General features: G+C 41.3%; 1 protein-coding gene across 3 annotated transcripts in view; it reads left to right on the top strand.

The window, feature by feature from the left end:
• The window catches only part of NRG3 (neuregulin 3), a 667,620-nt gene that overhangs the window by 478,333 nt on the left and 167,844 nt on the right, over positions 1-21,443 (top strand). For 2 of the 3 annotated variants that reach the window (XM_058188056.1, XM_058188055.1), the window contains exon 3: positions 18,724-18,799. In XM_058188056.1, the coding sequence (XP_058044039.1) occupies positions 18,724-18,799 (76 nt within the window). The remainder of the gene's footprint in view (positions 1-18,723; positions 18,800-21,443) is intronic. The other variant, XM_058188054.1, reaches the window with a different exon arrangement.

Raw genomic sequence — 21,443 nt, forward strand, 5'->3', positions numbered from 1 at the left:
TCCATCTACCCATGTACTTATTTATTCAGCTACCCATCTATCCATCAACAGATCAACACATCTACCCATCTCTTCATCCACCCATCTATCCATTTACCCATCTACCCACATATCCATCTTCAGTCTAGCTAGAACCCTAATCAATATTTGAGCTTGTTTCCATTCAGAATGACTCTGCTGATGGTTGGGCTACTTTGAATATGTCTGAAAAGCTTTGCCATTTTATGAAGAAATTAATAGTGAGTGAAAATGCAATAAAAATTGAAGTTAGCCAAATCAGTTTCACAGCTGCTGATGACACATCCCCAAACACGCATCGTAATGTTCCCCCAACCTGATAAAATGGATAATAATTCCTATTGCATGAGTTTTGTCTTATTTTTGGGGGTTAAGAAATGGAAAAAGAATGAGTTTTTCCCCTTTGCCTAACCATTAAGCTAACTGATAATACATTGTCAGATATATATGGTTGCATCTTGATTGGTAGATGGAGTGGGTGTTTGCAGATTGGTCGGCTGTTTTGTAGACTCCTGTGTGGGTGTGATCCTAGTCTTTTGTTCCTGAGCCTTGGTGTTGTGGCCTCTGAAGTTCTGTGATGTGATGTCTTGAGCAGATGGCTGTGATGCAGCATCCCGGGTTTTGGTTTGGCTCTGAGTCCAAGGTCTTGTCATGTGTTCCTGGTGTGTGTCAGCTTACTTTGTGTGGGGATCGGAGGGGGGCGCCGAAGCCAGTGGTGCCAGCATGGTCTGGCTTCTGGATGGTGGTTGTGTTTCGTCTGTGGGATGGGTTTGGGTTTGAATCTGGTGAGGATGATCGGTGGTGGCATTGTGTGTTATCCTGGGTCCGGTGTCAATTTTCATGGCTGGGACTTGTTTGTTGACTAAGGCCAGTTTCCAGATGTCTGGTAGGTGTGAGGTGTCATCCCGTTTGTTCATTTTGTGGGGGTGTTTCTCTATTTCGATGGCTTCCATAATTATTCTCTTGTTATAGTGTTCAGTTTTGGAGATTAATTTGGTTCCTTCAAAATCAATTTCATGTCCTGTGATTTTAAGGTACTGGAAAAGGGAGGAGGTTTTTTCTTCTTTTCTGACTGCATTCTTGTGTTCTGCGATGCGTGCATTTATTCTCCTATTAGTTTTTCCAATGTATGTGGCTGGGCAGACTTTGCATGGTATTTCATAGACTCCTTGGTTTTCTAGATGGATCTTGTCTTTGGGGTTTCTTAAGATGTTGGCTATTTTTTGGTCTGTGCAGAAGGCTGTCTTGATGTTGTGTTTGTGGAGAATTTTGCTGATTTTATCTGTGGTGCCTTTGATGTATGGGAGGAGGGCAATGCCATTGTCTTGTTCTGTGTCTTGGTTCTTGGGCAGTGTCTCCCTATGGATTAGGTTGGTAATTGTGTTTCTTTGGAATCCGTTGGAGATTAACACGTTTGTGAGAGTGTGTAATTCAGTTTTCAGGTGGTCTTTGTCAGCTAGGCGTTTGGTTCTGGAGATGAGAGTCTTGGCTACGGAGTTAATCTATGCAGGGTGGTGATGTGATTGTGCATTTAAGTAGTGGTTGGTGTGTGTTTTTTTCTGGTAGATGGTTTGTCCTAGGAAGCCATTGAGATTTTGTAGATTATACTTTTTGCTTGGACTTATGTGCTGAATGATGATTAGAAAATGAGTCATTTGTGGATAACGCATCTGCCCAATGAACCCTCATCTTGATGTTCCAGCTAAGACAGACTGAAACTGGATCACAGTGACCTGGCAGGAAATCTGTATTTTCTACTGAAAAACACAACACAGCACAACACAACATCTATTCTGAATGTTCTGTTTTATATGGAGGAGAAGGCTTCTTGCTATGAAGCTTTGGGTCTCAATGACTTTTCACTTTTGGTTGCCAAACACAAGAGAGGCTCAACACCAACATTGGCTGTTTGGCTATCTCCTCCTCTTCCTCCTCCTCCTTCTCCTCCTCCATCTCCATCTCCATCTCTCTATTCTGAATAAAACCAGCTTTATTTTACCAGCTTTTATATAAAGGAGAATATGGAAGCCCTTAGAATTTTACAGTCCAATGTTTAAATAAAATTTAGTATTGGCCACCTTAATGGTGGAGTATATGGCACCATAATTTTTCTAATAAAATATTATGCATTGCTTGCTTTTTCTTTTCTCTTCTCCCAAATATATTTTCTCCAAAACCTATTCTTCTTCAGAAGTAAAGACTGGGCTATCTTGGAATTGCTTCCAATTTTGCTTAGGGAAGGAAGGAGGCAAAGTTATAAGTCTGCCAAGTCTTGAAGGATGAAACAGCCTTTAAAAATGTTAAGTAAACATCCATGAATTCAGCTTCTTGAATGTACTTTACTGTTCCCTGTCTTGTAGTAAAAAAAAACAAAAAACTGCTTAGGGAGAAAAATCCTGATTCTACCACAAGGACAGGGCCTCCTGACTAGCAGAAGGAACTCTAGGTGGTGAAGAATAATCAAATAAACAATACAATTAAAACTAAAACTATTTGTAACAAAAAATCACCAGTGAGATCCTGATAAACCTGGCAACTGGCAACTTGAATTGTACCTGGGAGCCTGCTAAGAGCCAGAGCAGTTCACACAACAATAATGTTGTGTGGGTGCATCACAGTGGGTCTACATTCTGAACTAGATGCAGCTTCCAAATGTTCTTCAAGGGCAGCCCCATGCAAGGCACATTGCAGTCCGGTTTCCGACCCGGATACAGCACGGAGACAGCTTTGGTCGCGTTGGTGGATGATCTCTGGAGGGCCAGAGACAGGGGTTATTCCTCTGCTCTGGTCCTATTAGACCTCTCAGCGGCTTTCGATACCATCGACCATGGTATCCTGCTGCATCAGTTGGAGGGATTGGGAGTGGGAGGCACCGTTTATCGGTGGTTCTCCTCCTATCTCTCCGACCGGTTGCAGACGGTGTTGACAGGGGGGCAGAGGTCGACCGCGAGACACCTCACTTGTGGGGTGCCGCAGGGGTCGATTCTCTCACCCCTCCTGTTCAACATCTATATGAAGCCGTTGGGTGAGATCATCAGTGGCTTTGGGGTGAGATATCAACTGTACGCTGATGATACTCAGCTGTACTTTTCCACCCCGGGCCACCCCAACGAAGCTGTCAAGTGCTGTCCCGGTGTTTGGAGGCCGTCACGGGTCTGGATGGGGAGGAACAGGCTCAAGCTCAATCCTCCAAGGCGGAGTGGCTGTGGATGCCGGCACCCCGATACAGTCAGCTGCAGCCGCAGCTGACTGTTGGGGGCGAGTTATTGGCCCCAAAGGAGGGAGTGCGCAGCTTGGGTGTTCTCCTGGATGCACGGCTGTCGTTTGAAGATCATTTGGCGGCCGTCTCCAGGAGAGCCTTCCACCAGGTTCGCCTGGTGCGCCAGTTGCGCCCCTTCCTTGATCGGGATGCCCTATGCACAGTCACTCACGCTCTGGTTACCTCCCGCCTGGATTATTGCAATGCTCTCTACATGGGGCTCCCCTTGAGATGCACTCGGAGGCTTCAGTTGGTCCAGAATGCAGCTGCGGGTGATAGAGAGTCACGCGTAGCTCACATGTGACACCTCTCCTGCGCAGACTGCACTGGCTTCCTGTTGCCTTTGGGTGCATTTCAAGGTCTTGGTAACCACCTTTAAAGCGCTCCATGGCTTGGGACCTGGGTACTTACGGGACCGCCTTCTGTTACCTCATGCCTCCCACCGACCCGTCGCTCCCACAGAGGGCCTTCTCAGGGTGCCGTCCGCCAGACAATGTCGGCTGGCGGCCCCAGAGGAAGATCCTTCTCTGTGGGGCCTACTCTTTGGAACGAACTCCCCCCTGGTTTACGTCAAATTTCTGACCTTCGGACTTTTCGCCGCGAACTGAAAACATATTTGTTTGTTCGTGCGGGGCTTTCTTAAATTGTTTAATTTTAAATTTTAAATTTTCTCTCTAGTTTTAATTGGGGTTTTTAGATTCATAATTCTTAATTATTTCGGCCATACTGTATAATAAGTTTTTTAATTGTATTTTAACTGTATATTGTTCTTTTTTATCCTGGCTGTACACCGCCCTGAGTCCTTCGGGAGAAGGGCGGTTTATAAATCCAATAAATAATAATAATAATAAAATAATAATAAAGTAGACCAACCAGGGCATGTGTGAGCTGGGAGCAGTGCCTCCTGATCTAGGAAAGTGCACAGATTTTGCACAACATGTATTTGTGCAGCGTCTGTCCTAGTGACAGCTACCACCTGTTCTTTCAGCAAGAGCCAGGAGTCCAGGAGAACCCCAAGATTACACACCAACTCTGCTTGAGGAAATATAACTCCAGACAGCATTAAAGATGGAAAATCGCCAGAAGAAAATAACCACCAAAGCACTCAGTCTTGTTAAGGTTGAACTGAATTCCAGGCACCAAGAAAGCATTTGACAGTTTTTTTTTAAATTTATTTATTTGCATTTATATCCCGCCCTTCTCCGAAGACTCAGGGTGGCTTACACTATGTCAAGCAATAGTCTTCATCCTATTTGTATATTTATATACAAAGTCAACTTATTGCCCCCAACAATCTGGGTCCTCATTTTACCTACCTTATAAAGGATGGAAGGCTGAGTCAACCTTGGACCTGGTGGGACTAGAAACTGCAGTAATTGCAGGCAGCTGTGTTAATAACAGACTGTCTTAACAGTCTGAGCCACCAGAGGCCCTTGTGTTACTTGGCTGGTCTGGGTTTGAGACACACAATCGAATAGGTCGCAATACTGATGGTACTTAACCCCAGGCAGATGGATGATCTTACCCAGCAGTTTCATGAAGAGCTAAATAGGAATGGGGAGACAACCGAGCCTTCTGATGTTCCATAAATAAGGGATCTAGGGCTGGACCTCTCTACCTATGAGATTTAAAATTCCCAGATGAGCCACTCAGGAGACTCCATGAACAATACAAAGAGCTTTAATTGTACCTTTTGCAAAAGGGACCTCTTCGTGCTCATGTGAGACACAAAGAGAGTAAAGATTACTTATGATTACAGGTTTAAATACAGTTTCAGCGTAAAAATCTCCTCCTTACTCACATAAGATAAGTGATTTGGCTAAATAACAACTGTTTTCCTGGATAAGAACATTCCCCTGATAATTTCCCAATCGTGGTCATAACAACATTATCAGTCTCAGTGTATCAACTCTCTTCCTGCCAATGTTAGCCTGACCTGACATGGAATAATCAAATTATTAATCAAATAATGATTAATGAATGATCAGCGAATGATCTGATTTCAAAAGATTTAGTTATCGAGCCTTTGTCATGGTCAGATCATTCTCTTCTTCGTCTGGACTTTCGAACCGCTACTCACCACCGCAGGGAGACGGAACCAATGCGTTGGTTCCGTCCCAGGCGCCTGATGGACCCAGAGAGGTTCCTGATGGAGCTTGGGCCATTTCCCGAGAACCTGGCCCGCAGCACGACTGAAGAACTAGTCGCGGCCTGGGAACAGGCCATGGCTGGAGCTTTGGACCGTGTCATGCCTTTGCGGCCTCTGACCCGGCGCAGGTCTCAACCAGCTCCTTGGTTCTCCGAGGAGCTGAGGGAGATGAAACGCCGGAGAAGATGCCTAGAGAGTGCTTGGAGATCCAGCCGTTCTGAGGCTGACCGGACACTAGTTAGGTCCTATAGTAGGACCTACCTAGTGGCATTGAGGGATGCGAAGCGTTCTTATGTTTCCTCCCTCATTGCGTCGGCAGATAACCGCCCGGCCGCCCTGTTTCGAGTTACCCGCTCTCTCCTTCAACAGGAGGGGCGGGAGGATCCATTACAAGGGCGTGCCGAGGAGTTTAACGGTTATCTATACGATAAAATCGTTCAGCTTTGGGATGGATTGGATCAAAATTGGATAGATCCAGGCGAGAGTTTCGAGACCCGTCTTGTTGAGACTGTTTGGGATGGTTTTGACCCTGTGACTCCCAAGGACATGGACAGGTTGCTGGGAAGGTTGAATGCCACCACATATTTACTGGACCCATGCCCCTCCTGGTTGGTGCTGGCCACGCAGGAGGTGACACGAGGCTGGCTCCGGGGGATTACAAATGCTTCTTTGCGGGAGGGGGTCTTTCCCGCTGCCTTGAAAGAGGCAGTGGTAAGACCTCTCCTCAAGAAGCCTTCCCTGGACCCAGCTGTTTTAGGAAATTATCGTCCAGTCTCCAACCTTCGTTTTACGGCGAAGGTTGTAGAGAGTGCGGTGGCATGTCAACTACCCCAGTACCTGGATGAAATCGTCTATCTAGACCCGTTCCAGTCTGGCTTCCGGCCCGGATACAGTACGGAGACGGCTTTGGTTGCATTGGTGGATGATCTCTGGAGGGCCAGGGATAAGGGTTACTCCTCTGCCCTGGTCCTATTAGACCTCTCAGCGGCTTTCGATACCATCGACCATGGTATCCTGCTGCACCGGTTGGAGGGGTTGGGAGTGGGAGGCACCGTTTATCGGTGGTTCTCCTCCTACCTCTCTGACCGGATGCAGACGGTGTTGACAGGGGGGCAGAGATCAACCCCAAGGCGCCTCATGTGTGGGGTGCCGCAGGGATCGATTCTCTCGCCTCTCCTGTTCAACATCTATATGAAGCCGCTGGGCGAGATCATCAGTGGTTTTGGGGTGAGATACCAACTGTACGCTGATGATACACAGCTGTACTTTTCCATCCCAGGCCACCCCAATGAAGCTATCGAAGTACTGTCCCGGTGTCTGGAAGCTGTATGGGTCTGGATGGGGAGGAACAGGCTCAAGCTCAATCCCTCCAAGACAGAGTGGCTGTGGATGCCGGCACCCCGGTACAGTCAGCTGCAGCCGCGGCTGTCTGTTGGGGGCGAGTCACTGGCCCCGATGGAAAGGGTGTGCAACTTGGGCATTCTCCTGGATGGGCAGTTGTCGTTTGAAGATCACCTGACGACCGTCTCCAGGAGAGCTTTTTATCAGGTTCGCCTGATTCGCCAGTTGCGCCCCTTCCTGGACCGGGATGCCCTATGCACGGTCACTCATGCTCTTGTTACTTCTCGCTTGGATTACTGCAATGCTCTCTACATGGGGCTCCCCTTGAAGAGCACTCGGAGGCTTCAGTTAGTCCAGAATGCAGCTGCGCGGGTGATAGAGGGAGCAGTTCGGAGCTCCCATGTAACACCCATCCTGCGCAGACTGCACTGGCTGCCTGTTGTCTTCCGGGTGCACTTCAAGGTATTGGTTACCACCTTTAAAGCGCTCCATGGCTTAGGACTGGGTTATTTACGGGACCGCCTACTGCCATCTTTTATCTCCCAGCGACCTGTGCATTCTCACAGAGAGGGACTCCTTAGGGTGCCGTCAGCCAAGCAATGTCGACTGGCGGCCCCCAGGGGAAGAGCCTTCTCTGTGGGGGCTCCTACCTTGTGGAACGAGCTTCCCCCTGGACTTTGACAAATACCTGACCTTCAGACCTTTCGCCGTGAACTTAAAACTTATTTGTTTTGTCTTGCTGGACTGGCTTGAATTTTAATTTTAATTTTTAGCTGATTTTATGGGGTTTTAATTTTTATTAATTTTTAGTGTTATTTGTATTTTAATATTAGGCCAAATTTAATAAGTTTTTTAATGTGTGTTTTTAATATTGTATGTATTGCTGTATTTTTATTTTGGCTGTAAACTGCCCTGTGTCCTTCGGGAGAAGGGCGGTATACAAATTAAATAATAATAATAATAATAATTATTATTATTATTATTATTATTATTATTATTATTATTATTATTATTATTATTATTATTATAATTAATTATTAAATTATGGCTGCTATTCCCTTCAAAAGCCCTGTATTTCACAACTGCCTCACATCTGGTGTTTCAGGTCATATAAACCAGGGGTCTCTAACCTTGCCAACTTTAAGCCTGGAGGACTTCAACTCCCAGAATTCTGGCTGGGGTATTCTGGGAGTTGAAGTCCTCCAGGCTTAAAGTCAAGGTTAGAGACCTCTGATATAAAGGATAAATATGGCTCCACTCTTCTGCGTTTTACAGGAATAGTTCATATTTCTCTTACTACCCTACCAAGACTGATTGGATTCAGGTAAAATGGGAGGAGAACCAGTGAAGAACCACACTTCCCAGTTCATCTCACCAATTACCAAAAAAATAAATAAATCATTACTTGGAACCATCCTTATATCATAAAATATCTTAAGTCTCCTAGATACTCACAATGTCAGTCTGCTCAGAACAATCTGGGAGACTGTTAATAATAACAAGAAGAAAGAAGGCAGAAACAAATTACTTTCTATTGTTCTCAAGAAAGAAACATGGAATAAACACACACACACACACACACACACACACACACACGTGACTCAATGCAGATGTTATTTTTTTTTTGTTTCTTAGTCATTCAATTTCTATAGCAGACCATCCCAGACCAGTGATTGATGGTGAACAATCATAAAATTGGTTAAAACCAAGTACAAGCTCAATACAAGAATGAAGCTTTACTTTCGCCTTAGACTTAGACAAACATACGATTGTATGGTGGCTGTTGGGTTTTGTTTCTGCATGACACAGACCATAGAATATCTAAGCCCTGGTGTTGTTATTTACTGTACAACAGTACAGTAAAGCAGTGTAGGAGTAAAACTAATTTAGCAGATTGCCCTTCACTAAGCGCTTCAAATTAATTAATAATTATTCTTGTTCAGTCCTTTTATGTTCTCTGCTCCGCCATTAAACTTGTAGAAATATGCTTAATGAGAGGACAGTCTTCCTGGCTGGATGGCATGAAGGTAGATTGGCTTATTAGAGTAGTCCTTTGTGTCCATTCAAAGTGTAGCTGCAGCAGCTGAAGCCGGCCCCTTCGTTTTCTTAGCTGGAGAGCTCCTCGCCAATTAAAACCTTTGCCATATGGAAATGTGGCCCTATGAACCTCCCACCATATGGAGAAGCTTAGCAATTCTGAGGCACTACATTCTTTCCTTCATGCTCGAGCAGACAGATGTTTACAGATCCCTCACATCCTGGACATAAACTGTTTCAACTCCTATCCTCAAAACGACGCTATAGAGCACTGCACACCAGAACAACTAGACACAAGAACAGTTTTTCCCCGAAGGCCATCACTCTGCTAAACAAATAATTCCCTCAACACTGTCAAACTGTTTACTGAATCTGCACTACTATTAATCTTCTCATAGTTCCCATCACCCATCTCCTTCCACTTATGACTGTATGACTATAACTTGTTGCTGGCAATCCTTATGATTTATATTGATATATTGACCATCAATTGTGTTGTAAATGTTGTACCTTGGTGAAGGTATCTTTTCTTTTATGTACACTGAGAGCATATGCACCAAGACAAATTCCTTGTGTGTCAAATCGCACTTGGCCAATAAAACATTCTATTCTATTCTATTCTATTCTATTCTATTCTATTCTATTCTATTCTATTCTATTCTATTCTATTCTATTCTATTCTATTCTATTCTATTCTATTTCTTTTATGTACACTGAGAGCATATGCACCAAGACAAATTCCTTGTGTGTCCAATTGCACTTGGCCAATAAAACATTCTATTCTATTCTATTCTATTCTATTCTATTCTATTCTATTCTATTCTATTCTATTCTATTCTACTCTATTCTATTCTATGTTTCTTCTCCATGGTTATCAGAAGAGAAGCCTGCATTGAATTAAACCAGGCCACAGCTGATTCTAGTCTGACATTGTGAGTGGACTTTGCCTACAAAATAGGGGTTGGTAGAAGGTTTTGCCATTTGTTCTCTTTGTACTTCTCTAAACAACCAGTACTCTCAATGGTAGGGGTGGGTTTATTCCATAAATCTAACCAAGCGGAGAAGCAACCTAGAACTAAGGAGAAATTTCTTGAGAGTCAGAACGATCAACCAGTGGAACAGAAGTTGCCTTCAGACGTTGTGGTGCTCCATAGTTTCCATCCATTGGTTCTTGTCCTGCCTTCTGGTTCTTTGGCAAGTAGGTTGAACTCCTCGTCTTTGTGGCAGCCCCTTAAATATTGGAAGACTCTATCATGTCTCCCCTAATCCTTTTTTTCATTAGACTAGACATACTCAATTCTTGCAACCGATCCTCATATGTTTTAGCCTCCAGCCTCCTAATAATCCTAGCTGCTCTTCTCTGCACCCTTTCCAGAGTCCCATCATCGTTTTTTATATTGTGGTGACCAAAACTGGATGCGGTATTCCAAGTGTGGTCTTAGTAAGGTCTTATTAAGTTGAGAAATCACAAATTCAACAATAGATTGTTAATGCATGAAGATTCTTTTGCAGGCAAGATTGAGCTTAGCCGAATTAGAGGGGGGAATGGGAAGAATTTGGTGAGCATTCCTGTTGTAATATGAGAAGAACATGGTGACTGGCCTCATAGACTTCATGGGAATTAAGTAAATATTGTTATCAGGCATGGGATAATATTTCAAAGCAAGAGTTCAATCCACTTAAATCTCTGTAAATGTTACAAAATGAATTAACATGGTATTTGCGTTTGTATGCACGAGGCCTAAACAGCTGAGCAGTATATAATTTCATTTGCAGCTTAAATCCTCATTAGAATATGTGCTCCTGAATGTATTTTCCATCGGTTGTAAAAAGGGGGGGAAAAAACCTTACTGAAGTCACTGAAAAATCACTTTTGTAACTTTGCCAGGGAAGAGGTACAATTCAGGGTCATTTTTAAGAACATCTTTGCTGAAATATTTTCTATTGTTCTCAAGAAAGAAACATGGAATAAACACACACACACACACACACACACACACACACACGTGACTCAATGCAGATGTTATTTTTTTTTTGTTTCTTAGTCATTCAATTTCTATAGCAGACCATCCCAGACCAGTGATTGATGGTGAACAATCATAAAATTGGTTAAAACCAAGTACAAGCTCAATACAAGAATGAAGCTTTACTTTCGCCTTAGACTTAGACAAACATACGATTGTATGGTGGCTGTTGGGTTTTGTTTCTGCATGACACAGACCATAGAATATCTAAGCCCTGGTGTTGTTATTTACTGTACAACAGTACAGTAAAGCAGTGTAGGAGTAAAACTAATTTAGCAGATTGCCCTTCACTAAGCGCTTCAAATTAATTAATAATTATTCTTGTTCAGTCCTTTTATGTTCTCTGCTCCACCATTAAACTTGTAGAAATATGCTTAATGAGAGGACAGTCTTCCTGGCTGGATGGCATGAAGGTAGATTGGCTTATTAGAGTAGTCCTTTGTGTCCATTCAAAGTGTAGCTGCAGCAGCTGAAGCCGGCCCCTTCGTTTTCTTAGCTGGAGAGCTCCTCGCCAATTAAAACCTTTGCCATATGGAAATGTGGCCCTATGAACCTCCCACCATATGGAGAAGCTTAGCAATTCTGAGGCACTACATTCTTTCCTTCATGCTCGAGCAGACAGATGTTTACAGATCCCTCACATCCTGGACATAAACTGTTTCAACTCCTATCCTCAAAACGACGCTATAGAGCACTGCACACCAGAACAACTAGACACAAGAACAGTTTTTCCCGAAGGCCATCACTCTGCTAAACAAATAATTCCCTCAACACTGTCAAACTGTTTACTGAATCTGCACTACTATTAATCTTCTCATAGTTCCCATCACCCATCTCCTTCCACTTATGACTGTATGACTATAACTTGTTGCTGGCAATCCTTATGATTTATATTGATATATTGACCATCAATTGTGTTGTAAATGTTGTACCTTGGTGAAGGTATCTTTTCTTTTATGTACACTGAGAGCATATGCACCAAGACAAATTCCTTGTGTGTCAAATCGCACTTGGCCAATAAAACATTCTATTCTATTCTATTCTATTCTATTCTATTCTATTCTATTCTATTCTATTCTATTCTATTCTATTCTATTCTATTCTATTCTATTCTATTCTATTTCTTTTATGTACACTGAGAGCATATGCACCAAGACAAATTCCTTGTGTGTCCAATTGCACTTGGCCAATAAAACATTCTATTCTATTCTATTCTATTCTATTCTATTCTATTCTATTCTATTCTATTCTATTCTATTCTATTCTACTCTATTCTATTCTATGTTTCTTCTCCATGGTTATCAGAAGAGAAGCCTGCATTGAATTAAACCAGGCCACAGCTGATTCTAGTCTGACATTGTGAGCGGACTTTGCCTACAAAATAGGGGTTGGTAGAAGGTTTTGCCATTTGTTCTCTTTGTACTTCTCTAAACAACCAGTACTCTCAATGGTAGGGGTGGGTTTATTCCATAAATCTAACCAAGCGGAGAAGCAACCTAGAACTAAGGAGAAATTTCTTGAGAGTCAGAACGATCAACCAGTGGAACAGAAGTTGCCTTCAGATGTTGTGGTGCTCCATAGTTTCCATCCATTGGTTCTTGTCCTGCCTTCTGGTTCTTTGGCAAGTACGTTGAACTCCTTGTCTTTGTGGCAGCCCCTTAAATATTGGAAGACTATCATGTCTCCCCTAATCCTTCTTTTCATTAGACTAGACATACTCAATTCTTGCAACCGATCCTCATATGTTTTAGCCTCCAGCCTCCTAATAATCCTAGCTGCTCTTCTCTGCACCCTTTCCAGATCCCATCATCGTTTTTTATATTGTGGTGACCAAAACTGGATGCGGTATTCCAAGTGTGGTCTTAGTAAGGTCTTATTAAGTTGAGAAATCACAAATTCAACAATAGATTGTTAATGCATGAAGATTCTTTTGCAGGCAAGATTGAGCTAAGCCGAATTAGAGGGGGGAATGAGAAGAATTTGGTGAGCATTCCTGTTGTAGTATGAGAAGAACATGGTGACTGGCCTCATAGACTTCACGGGAATTAAGTAAATATTGTTATCAGGCATGAGATAATATTTCAAAGCAAGAGTTCAATCCACTTAAATCTCTGTAAATGTTACAAAATGAATTAACATGGTATTTGCGTTTGTATGCACGAGGCCTAAACAGCTGAGCAGTATATAATTTCATTTGCAGCTTAAATCCTCATTAGAATATGTGCTCCTGAATGTATTTTCCATCGGTTGTAAACTACATGGTGGTGGGGAAAAAGGGGGGGAAAAACCTTACTGAAGTCACTGAAAAATCACTTTTGTAACTTTGCCAGGGAAGAGGTACAATTCAGTGTCATTTTAAGAATGTATTTGCTGAAATATTTTCTAGGCTGCCTACTTCTTTGTCTCTTTATGGGCAAAATGGAACGGAGCTGGTAATGAAATCATGTCAGGATCTCCCTGGTTATATCATTTAAATCAGATCGAACGCTTCCCCCCCTTAAACATTCCTAATACAAGGGCAGAAAATAAGAATACAGGAACCAGGGATTCTCAAGTCAAGAAGAATAATTAAGCAGGCATTGAAGAGTTGACCTTCAGTCTCAAGGTCATGAAGAGAATATCTATCTTCCACTGAGATGAAAAGGCAAAAGGAGAACGCTTAGAAATTGCCCATGACGCAGACCCATAAATAGAACTTGGTTGCTACCTACTATAGGCAGATCATCCCAAAGGTGTTGTTTCAAAAGGCAACCGGACTTTCTTTGTTTTTCCTTGAAGACATTTTGCTTCCCATCCAAGAAACTTCTTCTGTTCTGACTAGATGGCGGAGAATGAAAAAATGTATATCCCTTGCAGTCAGCTGGTCATTGGTACCCTTTCTGAGAGTCATCACCTGAATAGTGATTTCTGAGGGGGTCACCTGAATAGTGCAAATGGCTGTGGACCCTTCTTAGAAGGACTGTATTGAATCTCCTGCTTACCACAAGTCCTTCCAGCAGTTCCAAGAAGGTTTCACACCCATTTGTAATATTGAGGGGATCCTGAGGGCACAGATGAACCTCCAAGTGGCTTCAATGACTCTCGGAAAGAGAGCTAACGGCCAGATGACTGCCAGGGATATAAATCCTTCCATTCTCCATCATTCAGTCAGAACTGAAGACGCTTCTTGGATGAGAAGCAAAACGTTTTCAAAGGAAATCCAGTTGCCTCTTGAAAAAGCACCTTTGGGACAACCAGGACCCAGATGACTGAGAATCTCCATAGATACTATATAGGCTGATCTTCTACAAACCCTCCAGCTTGTCAGTAGTAAAGCAATTTATGCAGCTGTATTGTATCTCTGAAGCTTCAATAACACTAAATGGTAACATTCTCCAATAGATTTAGGGGCAGAATAACCCCATTATTCTGACTGAAATAAGAACAATAACAATAACAATGAAGTAGTGGTGGTAATGGTGATTTGGATAATACTGAAAAATGGGCAGAGAGGCTTAAAATAATTGTGTAGGTTTACTCTTGTCCCACAAGGTTAATGCAATTCTTGCTCATAATCTGTTAGGTTTGTCAAATATGATCAAATGAACCATGAGCAAATAGCCCAAGGGGGCTATTTCTGTTATTTACAAATTCCCCTTCTAAAGAGTGGATGGTATTTGTACTCCCTGGGATGCATTTTACATGAAAATAGAAACATAAAGAGAGCAAAGAAAAGAAACTCAGTGGAAGAAAAAACAGACTTTATTTATTTTATTTATTTATTTATTTTGTCACACAGTATATATAAGCATAAGCATGAAATAACTAAACAATATATAAGCATATATATAAGTATGAGTATATAATAACTATATTAATTGGATATAATGAAAGGAAACAATAGGACAGGAACGGTAGGTACTCTTTTGCTCTTTTTATTTATTTTTATTTATTTATTTTGTCATAACAATATATGTAAGTATCATACAAAAAGATTATATAGTATATAAACATATATATGAGTAAGTATTAGGAGGAATAAGCATATATATATATAGGAAAAAGATAAGAAAAACAATAGGACAGGAACGGTAGGCGCGTTTGTGCTCTTATGCACGCCCCTTATTGTCCTCTTAGGAATGGGGTGAGGTCAATAGTAGACAGTTTTTGGTTAAAGCTTTTAGGATTTTGGGAAGAGACCACAGAGTCAGGTAGTGCATTCCAGGCACTGATGATTCTGTCACAGAAGTCATATTTTCTGCAATCAAGATTGGAACGATTAACATTAAGCTTAAATCTATTGTGTGCTCATGTATTGTTGCAATTGAAGCTGAAGTAGTCTTCAACAGGAAGGACATTGTAACAGATGATGATATGACTTCTTTGCTCTGAGCTGTCCATTTCTGAGCTAGGCTAAAAGAAGGGATATTACCAATTTCTGTCAACTCACTGCTGATGTTTTGTGAAGAAGAAGAAAAAGCCCAGTTATTTCTTCATTTGGACACATGGTGAGTCAGCAAGCTTTATAATCCATGTCAAGGGAAAGCTAATTGTTGCTGGATTTGGATTTTTCAAGCAGGATTACTTATTTCTGTGAGAGGGTTGGTCATGGCAATGCTCACTCAGCAGAAACGTGAAATTTCTCATTTCTGCTCAGAGAGTGCAAGAGTTCTTATCTTTGTCAAGGGTCCCACTATGAGGGTGGCATTTGGATATGTATGACTCAAAACCTAAAATACGGTACTCCAGTTTGGCTGGAGTATTTAATCTTTTTTTAAAAAAATGTTTCAGAGTGCATAGGAGCTCTAAACAGGTATTGATCTGCAACAGCCTGAAGTAGCTGTCCTTTGATTCAGGCTTCTATGTTCCTGTTCAGGTTGCCTTCTGCTTCTTACTGACCCCCCTGAAAACCTGGACACTGAGCAAAGCTTCAGTTCAGACATTTGAAGGCAATTAACTGAATGTCTAAATCGAACAATTGTCTGAATTGGGTCATCAAATCAAAGGAGTGAATTGAAATGGATGCCTTCTAATTCATTGGATGGTACAAATCATTTCTCTTCATTAAATTGCATCAATAATATAGATTGGAAGTAACATGCATAGAGAGAGAGAGGGAGAGAGGGAAGGAGGGAGGGAGAGAGGGGAGGGGGGCAATTAAAAGAAAAATCTCATTGCATTCATTGTGACATATTTTAGGGATGGTGTTGTAGAGATTATACGTGCAGGTTGTTTAGTTGGCTGACTACTAGTTGGAAGACCACTAGCAGCTGAACCATGCGAACTTTAGTCTCCTGCCTCTGACTCATTCCCAGGGAATGCCTGCCCTTGGGAGGAACCTGACACCTACTGTTACCAGCAGATGTATAACACAGAAATCATTTTCATCATAGCAGGTATCTATCTCAGCTTAGCACTCACTGAATAGGCAGCACCTCAGCCAATCATATATTGTTTCATTGTACATGCATCTTCACTGACCTATCGTGATGTTACAAGTATGTATCCCCTCGCATGAATTATAATAAAAGGGAGCTTTGGATTTGACTCTGGGCTCTCATCCCGAGGAAGAACGCGTGTTTGACTCTTATATCATGAGAGACCACCACACGGTGTTATGCTATGAAACCTTCTTTGACAACTTGTAGGAAACACTACATTTTATTCTATGGTTGTTAGGCAATTGCACTGGGCATCTTTAAATAGCAAAGTGAAACCAGCAGCTGTAGCAAGGATAACAGAATGTCATTTATGTTCTACCCTGATCTGACTATTGAATGCCATTGCTAATTTTCTAAGCTATGTGTAGCATGCATTACATCTTTCCCAAAAGTTACCTTCAGACTCTATAGACGTCCATGTCTCAAGCAGAAAATCAACATGGGCAGTGCTCAGTGCTTATGTCATTTATTTATTTTATTTATTTCATTTATTTGTCACAACAGTATATATAAGCATAAGCATGAAATAACTATACGGTATATAAGCATATATATAAGCATAAGTATGTAATAACTATATGAAATTGGATGCAATCAAAGGGAACATTAGGACAGGAACAGTAGGCATATGTCTGTCATAAACGTTATGGATTGCCAAATGGATAGTTAAACTCTAGCCTTCATCCCTTCCCTACATCACTTTGAATACAAATTTATTTCTTGTATATGTATTTATGTCTTACTTTTGATTCTCTGGATATTATATGGAGATGCGAACTTCCATGCCTTCAGTTTACTGACTGCCAAATGTCCCTTTCTACTTGTCTAGGCTAAGATGATGATCGTAATATGTCCATAGATTAGTTAATCAAGGTTGTGTCCAGATGAAATTCAAGTAATCATGGTAACCACCAGGGTGCAGAATATTTATTTAGATCTGAATGGACCTGTTTTCCCATGATTATCACCAAATTCCTTGTGTGTCCAATCACACTTGGCCAATAAAAAATTCTATTCTATTCTATTCTATTCTATTATCTTGGTTTGGTTGGCAGGAGAGATTGTGGGGAGGTGACTCCTCCATCCATATTATGAAATAGAAAGGGAAAGTGACATAGAGAAAAGAAGGAGATGTTTAGGATTCCTCATTTTTCAACCCAGTTTTGCAATTTCCTGATATAGACCAGCTCCAAGACTGCAGGAGTTGGTTACTCATGAATTGACAACTCTGCGTTCCTCTGCCCTTAATTATCAGCATTGATCAATACTGCGGTGAATTCTGATTTATATCCCTGCACATTAAAAGTTGCTTGATGGTCCTTTACAAAAGATAATACTATGTTTACCAAAGAATAACACTGAGAATGCATTGCTTGTTTTTATAAATAGTCTTATCAAAAAGGTCAGATTGGTTTTAGGTCTTAAATTGTCTGAATACAGTAATGTCATTGATGGCTTTGTTAAGTAGTGCCCTAACACATTATTTTGTTCCGAGAAACTTTGATGGGTTATGGAAAGGTTGTTTTTTTTTAAAGGTTTTAGCATTTATACCAGAAGATATGAAATGTAGTAGAGAAATTTCCCTGGAATATAGATATCCCACATATATTGGTTTCTTCCCCTGCAATATAAACTTGCAAAGGATTATTTCTACATGCATAGAATAACACAGAATAACAGAGTTGGAAGGGACCATGGAGGTCTTCTAATCCAACCCCCGAGCAGGATACCCGATACCATTTCAGATAAATGGTTGTCCAGTCTCTTTTTGAAAGTCTCCAGTGAATGGAGCACCCACAACTTCTGAAGGCAAGCCATTCCATTGGTTGATTGCTCTTGCCGTTAGGAGAGGTGCATGGCTGTTTTCCAAAGGCCTGCTTAGTAGCCCAAGAACCACTTCAACACTTCTTCCAACTGATTGTGTGTGTGTCCTTCTGCAGGCCAAACCCACCTATCTGTCCACCCCACCGAATGAAGTCCTATATTGTAGGTCAGGTGAGTAAAAACTAGGTGTAGGTCTCAGATATAATTAAAGTAGCCAAATAATAACAACTTGAACCAAGTGCACCCTAGAACAATGCCTTTGGTTCATCTGAAACTGTTAGTGGAATAGAAAATTGGGACATAGTTGCCCTTGAGTCTTCAGTTAGTTATGAATGGGTGAACTCCCTTGACACAGAACACAAGAACAGAAGAACAGATCTGGAAGAGACCATAGGGGTCTTTTGTCCAACCTCCCGCTGAAGGAGGAAACACTATACCAAACAGCTGTCCAATCAGTTGTCCAAACAGACAAACGGTTGTCCAACCTCTTCTTAAAAACCTCCAGTTTTGGAGCACCCACAACTTCCAGACGTGGGTGAACATTATGAACAATTATGTGCATTACGAACAAGATTTCCATTCAAATGATGTTTTGAAATTACCTTGTTATTACCGCATGCGTATGTTTGTCATTTCTTCCATTTTTCTCAGGTGCAAAGAAGGCTACCAAGGAGTCCGCTGTGACCAATTTTTGCCGAAAACCGACTCCATCTTGTCAGATCCAAGTATGTCTTCTTTTCTTTTCTCTCCCCCCTCCCCCCTTCTTCTGCCTTTATTGCTTGCCAGAGGTAACATTTGCCATGAAAATGAGACCTTTCACTGAATGTCAAGGTCTCATCCCATCTCACTCTTAGGTCCTTGCAAAGTGTCTGGTGTAATGGGAGAGGGCTCTTCCTCCTCCTTCTCCTCTAAACCAGGCGTCTCCAACCTTAGTAACTTTAAGGCTTGTGGACTTCAACTCCCAGAGTTCCTCAGCCAGCTTTCCTGGTTGAGGAACTCTGGGAGTTGAAGTCCACAAACCTTAAAGTTACTAAGGTTGGAGACGCCTGCTCTAAACTATGCTTCTAAGGAGGAAAAAGAGTTCCAAGAGGGACAGTCTTCTGAGTCATTGTATATACTAAATTGATGGTGAAAGTTTAGTCCCATATGAATATTTATGTCCCTTTAGAAGAAGAAGTAGAAAACTTGATTGATTAAGTCAATGGACTCTATCAGACATACAAAACTGATTCAAAAATTCAAATAGATTCAAGAAAAGAAAATTTCATAATAAAAGAGTTACAAGAGGGATCTTCTTCTGAATCATTACATACCGAATTGACAGCAAAATTTGAGTCCCGTGTGAATATTTATGTCCCTTTAAAAGAAGAAGAAAATTTGATTGATTAAATGAATTGATTACATCAAATATATAAAGCTGATTCAAAAATGCAAATAGGTACAAAGAGAACCAAATTTTGTTTTGACCTTTGAAACAAAGAGTGCAGTCTTACTGGTGAAATGCAGGCTCGTTCCATGAAATAAGTAAGATTGTTTCTCCTGGGTGCACCAATATTTTTGTAATTTTCAAATAAGGGTCCAAAAAAGAAGGGTTTTTCTTTAAAAGAAAATCAAGGGCCAATTCTTTGAAACATCAAAGCAAGAATCTTCATACATTACTAAAATATTTTTTAAATAGAATAAAATTCTATGTTGAATTTTCCAACGTTTAAAACATAAAAAATATTTTTTAAAAATGGCTCACCGATTAACTGTAGTTTAGGATTCAGTGACCCCAAATCAGTTATCTAAAATTAAAATTAAATTTGCTGAAGAAGAATGTACATAGCTGGCCATCAAAACTAGGTCTGAGAGTTCACTGAGAAGATTCGACCATTGTTGAATGTAAAAAAAAATTGTGTTGGGCATAGTTTATTTGAAAAAGGCCTTTGTGGTGATTGGTCCCCAACGTGGAAAGTGAGGATAGTGTTTCAGACCAATGAAATGCAGATCTGAGTTGGCCTCATGAAATCTGTCTGAAGATTCTCAGCCATCCAGGTCAGGGGTCTCCAACCTTGGTCCCTTTAAGACTTGTGGACTTCAACTCCCAGAGTTCCTCAGCCAGCTTTGCTGGCTGAGGGACTCTGGGAGTTGAAGTCCACAAGTCTTAAAGGGACCAAGGTTGGAGACCCCTGATCCAGGTCATGGTTGTCCCAAAGGTGCTTTTTCAAGAGGCAACTGGACTTTGGTTTTCCTTGAAGACATTTTGCTTCTGAAGAATTGGGCTTCTTGGATCAGAAGAAGCTTCTTGGATGAGAACATCTTCAAGGAAAAATAAAGACAGTCCAGTTGCCTTTTGAAAAAGCACCTCTGCGACTTAGCAAAGTATGTTTGCCTATTGGTTCCTCTGGAATTTGTTTTTAAACAGATCATAGGCTACTTATGTCATAAATCATAGGCAACTTATATTTGACATATGTCAAATGAAGCTGAAAAATATTCTGTTGTCAACATTTTTCCTATTGTAACGATTCCCCAGAAATTTCACAATTTCCCTCTGTTACACACACACATATGTACATCCTTGTCTATGTGATATGTTGCAAGTCAGCATTAATTTATCCTTGCTGTGAGATTCTATAAATTCTATATATTGCTTGAATGTCAGAGTCTTTTTTTTCTTTTGCAAACAACTGTTTCATGTTCTTTGTGGTTTATTTTTAATACTGCCCTTTGTTCTGTTTGCAAGGTTTATTGGGACAACAATGATAAAGAACACCTGGTTATTTTATTATATTGTTATTCCGACTGTTGCTTTTTAATTTGGCATTGTTTTCCTCCAGTCATTATTAACATTAATAATTGTTATCAAACAAGGCGACACCTGAGCCTGCTTTTCCATTGTTTTTTATTTTGTTTAGAATGAACATATGTCTGACTGCACACATAAATGAAAAGTATCTTTTCCTCAAGGTAGAATCATGTAAGAAATTAGTAATCTTGATGAAGAAGCGACATTGGACTTTTGGACTTATCCAGTTCTGGAATAACCATGCATACGATGATCCAAGCATTCAAAATATCAAAGTATCACTTGATTGCTTGAAAATCTTAGACGATTCCTTTTAGTAGGAAACCTGTACTGGAACCCACGCCTTCAGATCTAATTCACGGCATGGGTCCAGGTTACTTGAGGGACCATCTCACCCCACTGGGGTTGGCCCACCCCACTCGTGTTGGCAGAGGACGCCTGCTGGGGGTCCCATCAGTCTGATTATTCTGACTGTCGGGGTCCAGGTGGAGGGCCTTTTCTGCTGGGGCTCCTGCCCTCTTGGACAGGGGTCTCCAACCTTGGCAACTTTAAGACTTGTGGACTTCAACTCCCAGAGCTT

Source organism: Ahaetulla prasina, chromosome 6 (assembly GCF_028640845.1).
Source record: "Ahaetulla prasina isolate Xishuangbanna chromosome 6, ASM2864084v1, whole genome shotgun sequence".
In the NCBI taxonomy this organism is placed as follows: domain Eukaryota; kingdom Metazoa; phylum Chordata; class Lepidosauria; order Squamata; family Colubridae; genus Ahaetulla; species Ahaetulla prasina.